Source organism: Sitophilus oryzae, unplaced genomic scaffold (assembly GCF_002938485.1).
Source record: "Sitophilus oryzae breed Bouriz unplaced genomic scaffold, Soryzae_2.0 scaffold_476_pilon_pilon, whole genome shotgun sequence".
Taxonomy (NCBI): domain Eukaryota; kingdom Metazoa; phylum Arthropoda; class Insecta; order Coleoptera; family Curculionidae; genus Sitophilus; species Sitophilus oryzae.
Window position 1 is genome coordinate 1,217,982 of NW_022147058.1, and position 11,011 is coordinate 1,228,992.

The following is an 11,011-nucleotide window of genomic DNA, read 5'->3' on the forward strand; positions in this document are numbered from 1 at the left end:
AAAAAATTAAAAATTAGAACGTATAAGAAAAAATTTCAATTTCAAAATTTTCAAAAATTTCAACAAATAAAAAAATCTTCTATACACCATCGGATAGAGCGTCAAATTACTTATAATTTATGTCACAGAGCCATGTCTCTACGACTTACTGTTTCCGAGATATACCAATTCAAAAAAATGCCGATTTTTTCCATTTTTTACCATTTTTAGGAGATTTTTCCCTAAACCTTAATCTTTGCTGTCATATTTTAGCTCTTATTGATTCAGGTGAGCCTAAACCCGGAAAGAGGTGGCGGCCTTCCGCTGGTGGTTTTATTGCGGCCTTCGGCCGCTGGTTTTATTACGGCCTCCGGCCGTTAATCTTATTGCGGCCTTTGGCCGCTGGTTTTATTGTGGTCTTCGGCTGCGGGTTTTATAGCGGCCTTCGGCCGCTGATTTTATTGCGGCCTTCGGCCGCCATTTTTTGTCCAATTTTAAGCCCGATCAAGTTAATAATAATTAAAATATGGCGGTTTTATAGCGGCTTTTGGCCGCCATTTTTTTTCCAATTTTAAGCTCAATCAAATTAATAGGAGTCAAGATATGGTGATTTAAAAAAAATCGATTTTTGAATTTTTCAATTTTTTGTACTTTTTTGACCTGAAACATGTAAAGGACGTTAAAATATGAATATTAAGATCAATTTTACCTTCTTTTTCCATTTTCATGTATATTTAAAAAAATATTTAAAAGTTGAAAAATTAGTTTTTATTTTTTCTCCTCTGTATACGATTTTTGATACACTTTGTATACCAAAAATACTGTTTTTTATAAGTACCTATCCCCCTTTAAAAATAATCAAAATCAAAATATATTGAAAAAAATAAATTTTAGCACACTATTTTATTATTTTCTATATATTAAATTTTTTAGGTATTTAATTATAAATCTTAGAGAAAACTTTATTGGAAGTTTTTGTTTAAAATTTTATGCTTTATCGAACAGTATTTATGAAATTTAGTACAAAGATATATATCTATCACATAAATGTGTTATAATGAAATAAGGAAAAATACCCAAAATCTTTAAAATTAAGAATTTATGTAAATATGGCAACCTTGTGAAAAAGTAAAATATGCATTGGATAGAGAAAAAAATTCTCTACATTGCACGTATTTACCCTTTTTTTCTAGTATATACAATTTAGAAGTTATTGAGACATAAATTATAACATTATAAAATGAGCCATTTTTCCAAAAATTTCAATATTTTTTAATTCATTTATTTTTGATTTTAAAAAAAACTTTATTTGAACTTTTTTATGCAGAATCGCGAGCTTTATCCAAATCCATTTTTAGAAGTTTCGAAAAAAATTATATAAGGGCTATTTTAGCCAAAATATTGAAAAAGAGAACTTATAAAAAAAAATTTCAATTTCAAAAATTTCAAAAAATAAAAAAACCGTTTATACACCATCGGATAGAGCGTCAAATTACCTATAATTTATGTCACAGAACCATGACTCTACGACTCACCGTTCCACTCCACTTTTATTCCGAAGCTACGACCACATTGTAGAAGTAGGTAAACTTTTTCCGTTCGACCAGTCGATGGTCGTTTCAAAAAATTGTACGAGTAGCTAAAAACTAATTTATTTCTATGTTACGATCACGTTGTTGAAGTAAGTAAACTTTTTCCGTTCAGCGAGTCGATGGTCGTTTCAAAAAATTGTACGAGTAGCTAAAAACTAATTTATTTCTATGTTACGATCACGTTGTTGAAGTAAGTAAACTTTTTCCGTTCAGCGAGTCGATGGTCGTTTCAAAAAATTGTACGAGTAGCTAAAAACTAATTTATTTCTATGTTACGATCACGTTGTTGAAGTAGGTAAACTTTTTCCGTTCAGCGAGTCGATGGTCGTTTTAAAAAATTGTACGAGTAGCTAAAAACTAATTTATTTCTATGTTACGATCGCGTTGTTGAAGTAGGTAAACTTTTTCCGTTCAGCGAGGCGACCGTCCTGTCAAAAAATTGTACGAGTACCTAAACTTTGTTTCCGAAGCTACGACCACATTGTAGAAGTAGGTAAACTTTTTCCGTTTGGCCAGTCGATGGTCGTTTCAAAAAATTGTACGAGTAGCTAAAAACTAATTTATTTCTATGTTACGATCACGTTGTTGAAGTAGGTAAACTTTTTCTGTTCAGCGAGTCGACCGTCCTGTCAAAAAATTGTACGAGTATCTAAACTTTGTTTCCGAAGCTACGACCACATTGTAGAAATAGGTAAACTTTTTCCGTTCGGCCAGTCGATGGTCGTTTCAAAAAATTTGAGTAGCTAAAAACTAATTTATTTCTATGTTACGATCACGTTGTTGAAGTAGGTAAACTATTTTTTTCTTTTTTAAGTAACTTTAACACCCTGTATCTCGAAAAGGAAGCTTTAAATCTTACAAGTTGATATGAACTTTTTCTTTTATTTTTGCAAGTTCTATCGTCTATTAAATTTTCCCGATTAAAATCTGTATATTAACTACTATTACCTTGTGGAACTTTTTTTACTTATATATCTATTTGTGTATATGCTTTATAAGTATCGGCATTTAAATAATTTGCAAATTTTCAAGAGATCTTGTATTTCTTTTCTTCATTTTGAACAAGTTTGTGGCTCTGAAAAGAGCCGATTTGTTTATTCCTGGAATATGTCGCTAGTTAGATGAATTACTTGGAACTGGTGTACTTAGTTACGGCTTTGGTACCTTCACTAACGGCGTGCTTAGCCAATTCACCAGGTAAAAGCAACCTCACTGCAGTCTGGATTTCTACTGGTGATGGTCGATCTTTTTTTATTGTGATGGGCTAAGCGAGAAGCTTCGGCAGCTATTCTTTCAAAGATGTCATTTACGAAGGAATTCATGATGGACATGGCCTTACTAGAAATGCCAGTATCGGGATGTACTTGCTTCAACACTTTATAAATGTAGATTGCGTAGCTCTCCTTCCTCCTGCGCTTCTTTTTTCTTGTCACTTTTCGAGATATTCTTTGAGCCTTACCGGCTTTCTTAGCTGCTTTACCGCTAGTTTTGGGTGGCATCGTTTCGAAAAGAAAAATACGACAAACGTTCACGTTCGAGTCTGGCGTACAACTGACGACGGATTTTTTTTTTTTTTTTTTTGGTGAGGGGTGGTTTAAAAATCTTTTATATACGAATAGTGATCATTTCCATGGCCATCTCGGGAGAGACAGTCATAGAAATAACCCCCAGACAGTGTGGGATTCGAAATACCCACTAAAAACAATCCACCTCCGAGGAACCAGCGGCCGAGGAAAGGCTGCTCTTATTCCTGCTTATGTGTTGGGGAAGGGAAGGGGCGAAGCCCTAGGTGCCTGAAGGCTAGTATTGAGATGCGATATAGGAGCTATTGGGCATTACGTCCAGAAGAGTTTTGTGATTGTCCGGAAGACAGTTTTGGGAGGGGGGATTTGAAACCGAAGAATGGAGATTAGATCATGGGGGGTAACATACTTGTAAGTATGTTTGAAACCATGGTTTTGACATGACTGGCTACTTGTTCAAGTAGTTGTTTATGGAGTTCGGAGTTTATTGAAGAAATGGGTAGGAATGACTCAGGGGTATTACCATGTGGCGAGTTGGTGAGATTGCTTTTGAGCACTGAAGCATAAAGTGTAGGATTTGGAGGGATAGGAGTCGGAACCTTTGAGGGTTCCGGCTGACTAAGGATATTATTGTTGGGAATACGATTTCTCGGATTTTTTGGGCATGAATTGTGGCTAGCTGGATGCGGACCTCAGCAATTTGAACAAATTGCAGGTGCATCAGCTTCTTTATCACAGGACTTGGTGTGATGGGATTTGGGGCACCTCACGCAACGCGGGGCCGCAAAGCAGTTCGAGGCGGCATGGCCGAATTGCTGGCAATTGTGGCACTGACGTATCCCATTACCGCGCCTCGGCGTCACCACCCGAACCCTCAGCGAGAACACATGCGTGATGTCGAAGATGTGGGTTTGGTGTTTGGGGACTCTGACTTTGATGACAGCCATAGGAATACCGTCTCGTGAGAGACGATGCATTTCTCTGACCTCGAAGCCTTGGGAAGTAAGGTCTTCAATTATTGCCGAGTTGTCGACAAAGACTTCTACACCTTTGATTAGGACATTAAGATCCCTGTCATCAGGGAAGAAACAAGTATGGAAGGGAATTTCTTGTTTTTGAGATAGTCGACGATGGCCCTATGGTCATCAGAGGAAGAGGGAGTGATTCTAATGCCGAAAGGCACAGTTTTTGCTTCGGAAAAGCAGATTTTCTGCTCTTTGAAAGATCTTGTGATACTCATCCAGAGACGAGTATCACGAAGTACGACTTGGGGAGGCTTTTTGGGTGCTTTGGTTTTGGATTGATGCTCCTGCTGGATTTGAGGAACAGCAGGGGGAATTTTAGGTTTTTTTTTTTTTTTTTTTTGTTGGGGGTGGAAAAAATCTTTTAGAGACTGCACGAGCTAATCCCCGAAGAGAGGGAAGACTCTCGTGACTGTGTGGGACTCAGACAGCTGTTACCCACTAAAACAACCACCTCCAGGGATTTCAGCGAACCAGGAGATTTGGCAGCTATATAATCCGGGTATTGATATCGGGAGAAAAGGGACGAGGCCCTGTGTGCCTAGAAGGCTAGTTTTGAGATTCAAGATTTGGGAGCGACTGGACACTAAGTCCAGAAGAGGTTAGTGATTGTCCGGAAGACAGTTTTGGGGGGGGATTTTGTACCATATGGGGATTAGATCATAGGGGTAACATACTAGCAAATATGTTAGAAACCATGATTTTGACTTGACTGGCTACTTGCTCAAGTAGTTGTTTTTGAAGTTCTTGGTTTATTGAAGAGATGGGATGGAATGACGCAGGGGATTACCTTGTGGCGAGTTGTTGAGATTGCTTTTGAGCACTGAAGCATAAAGTGTAGGATTTTGGGAGATAGGAGTCGGGACCTTTGAGGGTACCGGCTGGCTAAGGATGTTTGTATTGGGATTGGGATTACGATTTTCGGATTTTTTTGGGCATGAATTATGGCTGGCTGGATGCGGACCTCCGCAATTTGAGCAAATTGCAGGTGCATCAGCCTCTTTATCACAGGATTTAGTGTGATGGGATTTGGCGCACCTCACGCAACGCGGTTCCGCAAAACAGTTCGAAGTAGCATGGCCGAATTGCTGGCAATTGTGGCACTGACGTACCCCATTACCGCGCCTCGGCGTCACCACTCGAACCCTCAGCGAGCCCACATGCGTGATGTCGAAGATATGGGTTTGATTTTTAGGAATTCTGACTTTGATGACGGGCAGAGGAATACCATCGCGTGAGAGGCGATGCATTTCCCTGACCTCGAAACCTTAGGAAGTTAGGTCTTCAATTATTGCCGAGTTGTCGACAAAAACTTCTACACCTTTAATTAGGACATTAAGATCCCTGTCTTCAGGGGAAAAGTAAGTATGGAAGGGAATTTGCTTGTTTTTGAAGTAATCGACGATGGCCCTATGGTCATCAGAAGAAGAGGGAGTGATTCTAATGCCGAGAGGCACAGTTTTTTTGCTTCGGAAAAGCAGATTTTCTGCTCTTTGAAGGATCTTGTGATACTCATCCAGAGACGAGTATCACGAAGTACGACTTGGGGAGGCTTTTGGGCCCTTTGCTTTGGATTGAGGCTCCTGCTGCATTTGAGGAGCAGCAGGGGGAGTTTTGGGTTGAGGCTCCTGCTGTGTTTGAGGAACAGCAGGGGGGTTTTTGGGATGGGACACCTGTTGCTTTTGAGGAGCAGCAGGGGGAATTTTAGGTTGAGGCTCCTGCTGTGTTTGAAGAACAGCAGGGGGGGGTTTGGGTTTAGGCTCCGCCCTCCCACCGCTCTGTTACGGTTCTGATATCTCATTGGTCGCTCACGCCGGCTATTTAAATCGACTGCGCTGTAGCGGCCGCATCAGTATAGTCAACGACGTGACGACGTACGTTACTCAGGTTTTCCTCCAAGTTTCTTTACACATATTTTATTAACCAAAAATGTCTGGCCGTGGTAAAGGTGGAAAAGTGAAGGGAAAGGCAAAGTCTCGTTCCAATCGTGCAGGATTACAATTTCCCGTCGGTCGTATTCACAGATTGTTGCGTAAAGGCAACTATGCAGAGCGTGTAGGAGCCGGAGCTCCGGTTTACCTGGCTGCTGTTATGGAATATTTGGCTGCCGAAGTTTTGGAATTGGCAGGTAATGCCGCCAGAGATAACAAGAAGACCAGAATTATCCCTCGTCATCTTCAACTAGCCATCAGAAACGACGAAGAATTAAACAAATTGTTATCTGGTGTGACCATAGCTCAAGGCGGTGTTTTGCCTAATATTCAAGCCGTTCTGTTGCCAAAGAAAACCGACAGCAAAACCAAATAAACAATCTTGACGGTTCCTTACCTAGCAGATCGCAACCTAAAATCGGTCCTTTTCAGGACCAACAACTATATTTTCGAAAGAAAGAAATTTTTAATGTTTTTAACCAATTTTATTTTATAAAGATGTGGTAACGCTGCGTTAATATCTTGCACTCGAGTTAATATCATGTTTGGATCTATCATAGGGCGTTAGGTATAAAACTCACGGTATGACAATAAATATAAATCGAGATTGACAAAAAGGGAATGCCAAGCCGTTTTGATTACCAACGTAACGTCAATTTATTTTTTTTTACCTGTAATAATTGTAAATTTGTTAGCAACAACAAAAAGCTCGACTTAAACATTTAAGATTTACTTAGAATTTTATTTATATAGAGTAGATTGGTGAGGGCCGGCTTGTTTTTATATCGATGTAAAGCAATATATTTTCGAATTTAAATAATATCTTAGTATTAAGGATAGTAAAATGATTATAGATAATAATAAGGTTATTTTTTTTACTTTGAGACCGTTATATTTGAAGGGTAAGGTTTATTTATATAGAGTAGATTGGTGAGGGCCGGCTTGTTTTTATATCGATGTAAAGCAATATACTTTCGAATTTAAATAATATCTTAGTATTAAGGATAGTAAAATGATTATAGATAATAATAAGGTTATTTTTTTTACTTTGAGACCGTTATATTTGAAGGGTAAGGTTTATTTATATAGAGTAGATTGGTGAGGGCCGGCTGGTTTTTATATCGATGTAAAGCAATATACTTTCGAATTTAAATAATATCTTAGTATTAAGGATAGTAAAATGATTATAGATAATAATAAGGTTATTTTTTTTACTTTGAGACCGTTATATTTGAAGGGTAAGGGGGTGGGACGGATTATAATTATTACCATAAGTAAGCAAGTTTTTTCTTTTTTTTAATTAAGAAATTTGTGGTTCTGAAAAGAACCGATTTTTGAAAATTATTTCAATTAAGAAATATATTTTCTATTGTTTTATCTCGTACGTCGTCTAGGTATAAGATCTGATGTTGTCATTGTCCTTATGGCAAATATATTGTTCGTACCCGCCGTAAAAATTACTTCTTCTTCTTAGGAGAGGCAGCTTTTTTGGCTTTGGAGCCGGCGGAAGCTGCTGCGGTAGATGTTTTTGCTGTTTTTGGTTTTGGGGCCTTAGGTTTTTTTGTCGGTCCAGCTTTGTTGGACTTTTTCGCCTTAGAGGGAGATTTGGGTTTAGCAGAGGCGGCAGTCGCTGCTCCACCAGAGGCGGCTTTCTTCTTTTCGGCTGCTTTCTTTCCGGCTACTTTTTTCTCCGACGAAGCGGCTGCCGCTTTTTTAGCTTTTGGAGATCCGGCAGCTTTTTTCGGGGCTTTCTTTTCGGTAGCTGCTGATTTCTTTGCGGCGCCTTTCTTGGCTTTAGCTCCGACACCCTTCTTTCTATCTCCTGCGGCTGACGATGTAGCTCCGCCGCTCGATGATTGTTTAGATTGGGCCGACGAACTTGAAGCTGCCAGTTTGAAAGAACCGGACGCACCTTTACCTTTGGTCTGGACTAAGGTTCCGGATATTACTGCCGATTTCAAATACTTTTTAATAAACGGTGCTACCTTTTCCGCGTCCACTTTATAATTAGCAGCTATGTACTTCTTGATGGCTTGTAAAGAAGAACCTCCTCTCTCTTTCAATCCTTTAATAGCGTTGGTTACCATCTCCGATGTCGGGGGATGGGTAGGTTTTGACCTGGGATTTTTAGCTTTCGAAGATTTTTCCTTTTTCAATGAGGAGGCCGATGTACTTCCGGCTCCTGCGTTAGGTTGATTCGAAGGCGACGTGGCCTGTCCACTAACTTCTGCATCTGCCATAACTGATAGATTATTATCACTAACAACGACAATTAAAAATTCGCTAAAATAATATCGAGAGATAGAGCGCGCACGTTAACGTGTTCACTGGTCGCTACGAATTGCCCGTCTGACAAATATTCCGGTGGTCGTATCAAAACGGGCGGAGGGAGGACTGAACGGTGCGGCCACGACGATGCTCCGTATTCCGGCTTCGCTCGTACCTTTAGCGCACTGGGAGCTATATTTTTTCTAATTGTTTTTTATATTACAATAAATACTCGGTCGAGACTACGATCGAACTGTCGCTTTAACGGTACTGCAAATTTTGTAGGGAATACGAATTTTGGCCTGTTATTCTAGGATTTGTCGCTTAAAAATCGTCTCAAACAGGACGCCGTTCGCATTTCAAGTTAAAATTTTTATTTCATTCGCATATATTATTTGCTTGGCAACGATTCCGTGACAATCGTTTTAACTACAAGTACTTCAATGTATCCTCTGTAAGATTAACGAATTACTTCGATGTCGTTTCGAATCGCTATCGAAAAAAAAAATATTATGCCGGCCCCGCGCCGTTTCTCTTTGAGCCCAAAACGAAGGCTCACGTTAACTGGAAATCTAACATTTCGGTTTAAAAAGTGGAGAATGAGTCTGGCGTTTAAAAGTTAAGGAAAATAAAACAGTGGACAAGATTAAAAGGTCCATCATATTTAGGGAAATTGATTTATATGCCGAACGTAGCCAAAGTATGTCTAAAATGTTTCGTACGCTTGAGAAATCTGCGTTAAAAATTAACCGTATCTACGTGCTGAAACCCATATAGAATGGTACTATTCTATTCAAGAATAAGCGTTGTAAAAGCGCGTCTTCTATTATATAGAAGAAGATCTTTCGACACCGTTCAATAATGCATACATAAAATTAGCAGTAACAACGAACGTATCGGATTGTCGATCGAACAGTATGAACTTACGATACACAATAGAGAATTGTCTTATTACTTTATATCCGAAACGGATATCATGTATTCTACACTTACTAATTATCTATTGCTAGCGAAAAACAAACTACATATTTCCTAAATTAACGTGTAAACGTATGCAAATGCGGTAATAATACTTAACAAAGTTTTCTTGTTCCTTTTTTTTATGCGATTCTAATTTGTGGTTCTGAAAAGAACCGTTTTGTTTGAATGTTATCGAATAAAAATCCAGCTTGGGGTAAATGATGCATAATTTAACCGCCGAATCCGTACAAGGTACGACCTTGACGTTTCAAAGCGTAGACAACGTCCATGGCGGTGACGGTTTTCCTTTTGGCGTGTTCGGTGTAGGTGACAGCGTCTCTGATTACGTTTTCCAGGAACACTTTTAAGACACCTCTGGTTTCTTCGTAGATTAAACCGGAGATACGTTTTACACCTCCACGACGGGCCAATCTTCTAATCGCGGGTTTCGTGATACCTTGGATGTTATCACGCAAAACTTTGCGATGACGCTTGGCGCCACCTTTACCTAATCCTTTTCCTCCTTTACCTCTGCCGGTCATCTTGTTATTAAGATGTACTGTACAATTAAAGTCGAAATGAAAAAATCGTACAACGAAACGGACCCGTTAGGATGTAACGAACGACTGCTGCCCCGGCTCGAGATTGCGCCGGTTTTGTTAAGTTTCTAGGCTCCGCCTCCGATCGTCGTCGTAGACCAATAGCAGTAGTCGAGGTAAGTAACAAAAACGGAATTCGTTCGAAGGAATGAATCAGTTGTCGACTAACCGTAAACGTTTGCGTATCAGTCGTCTAGACAATCTATATTTTATCTTTCTGTGTATATTTTATCGATTTCGGTGTAATAATGGCACGTACTAAACAAACCGCTCGTAAATCTACCGGTGGAAAAGCTCCCCGAAAACAGTTGGCCACTAAGGCTGCCAGGAAGAGCGCTCCCGCAACAGGAGGTGTTAAAAAACCACATCGTTACAGGCCTGGAACTGTGGCGCTTCGTGAAATCCGTCGTTATCAGAAGAGTACCGAATTGTTAATCAGAAAATTGCCCTTCCAACGTTTGGTTCGTGAAATCGCCCAGGATTTCAAAACCGATCTTCGTTTCCAAAGTTCCGCTGTTATGGCTTTGCAAGAGGCCAGCGAAGCTTATTTGGTCGGGCTTTTTGAAGATACCAACCTTTGCGCCATCCACGCCAAGCGCGTCACCATTATGCCTAAGGACATCCAATTGGCTAGGCGTATCAGAGGAGAACGTGCTTAAATGACGAATTCATCCGACTAGTAAATTATCTACCTATCGAAAAAAAAATCGGTTCTTTTCAGAACCACAAATTCGTTTTGCATAAAAAAAGAAATATAGAAAAACACTTGGTCGATTTATAGACGGTTTAAAATAAAGAAGGAACATTAGAAGTATGACATTTCATATAATTCTAGAAAATTGAAAATTTTCAACGTTGTCATGTCTTGTGCTTTTTCGGTATACTTAACTTTTTAACTGCGAATTACTGAGACGAATGTCTTCGTTATCGCAATATTTACCGTAATTGTTTAAATAAGTGGTTATTGTTCGTTTTTAGTAGAGGGAGATTGTCGATTCTCTATAAATCTATATTACGTTATATACAGGGTGTCCCAGAAATAAGTCCAAGTATTTTAAGGGGTGGTAGAACTGGTCAAAAGAAACGTTTCTCTTTTTACCGTTTTTCAATTAAGTCCAAAATAATCGAGTATATATG

General features: G+C 39.1%; 4 protein-coding genes and 1 pseudogene across 4 annotated transcripts; 2 read left to right on the forward strand and 3 right to left on the reverse strand.

The window, feature by feature from the left end:
• Positions 1 to 2,637: 2,637 nt before the first annotated feature.
• Positions 2,638 to 3,074, reverse strand: LOC115886227 (annotated as a pseudogene).
• Positions 3,075 to 5,969: 2,895 nt separating this feature from the next.
• LOC115886217 (histone H2A-like) lies at positions 5,970 to 6,488 on the forward strand. The gene has a single exon (XM_030905301.1). It carries the CDS (start codon positions 6,046 to 6,048, stop codon positions 6,421 to 6,423), a length of 378 nt encoding a protein of 125 aa, XP_030761161.1. The 5' UTR covers positions 5,970 to 6,045; the 3' UTR covers positions 6,424 to 6,488.
• Positions 6,489 to 6,862: 374 nt separating this feature from the next.
• Positions 6,863 to 8,456, reverse strand: LOC115886215 (histone H1B-like). The gene has a single exon (XM_030905298.1). The coding sequence runs from the start codon at positions 8,285 to 8,287 to the stop codon at positions 7,505 to 7,507; it is 783 nt and encodes a 260-aa protein (XP_030761158.1). The 5' UTR covers positions 8,288 to 8,456; the 3' UTR covers positions 6,863 to 7,504.
• A 972-nt stretch (positions 8,457 to 9,428) lies between these two features.
• On the reverse strand, positions 9,429 to 9,911 carry LOC115886218 (histone H4). Its single transcript, XM_030905302.1, has one exon. The coding sequence runs from the start codon at positions 9,815 to 9,817 to the stop codon at positions 9,506 to 9,508; it is 312 nt and encodes a 103-aa protein (XP_030761162.1). The 5' UTR covers positions 9,818 to 9,911; the 3' UTR covers positions 9,429 to 9,505.
• Positions 9,912 to 10,029: 118 nt separating this feature from the next.
• Positions 10,030 to 10,606, forward strand: LOC115886216 (histone H3). The gene has a single exon (XM_030905299.1). The coding sequence runs from the start codon at positions 10,123 to 10,125 to the stop codon at positions 10,531 to 10,533; it is 411 nt and encodes a 136-aa protein (XP_030761159.1). The 5' UTR covers positions 10,030 to 10,122; the 3' UTR covers positions 10,534 to 10,606.
• Positions 10,607 to 11,011: the final 405 nt, after the last annotated feature.

Excerpts from the sequence above, each read along its gene's own strand:
- LOC115886215 (XM_030905298.1), bottom strand. The coding sequence starts at position 8,287 with ATGGCAGATGCAGAAGTTAGTGGACAGGCCACGTCGCCTTCGAATCAA.
- LOC115886218 (XM_030905302.1), bottom strand. The coding sequence starts at position 9,817 with ATGACCGGCAGAGGTAAAGGAGGAAAAGGATTAGGTAAAGGTGGCGCC.
- LOC115886217 (XM_030905301.1), top strand. The coding sequence starts at position 6,046 with ATGTCTGGCCGTGGTAAAGGTGGAAAAGTGAAGGGAAAGGCAAAGTCT.
- LOC115886216 (XM_030905299.1), top strand. The coding sequence starts at position 10,123 with ATGGCACGTACTAAACAAACCGCTCGTAAATCTACCGGTGGAAAAGCT.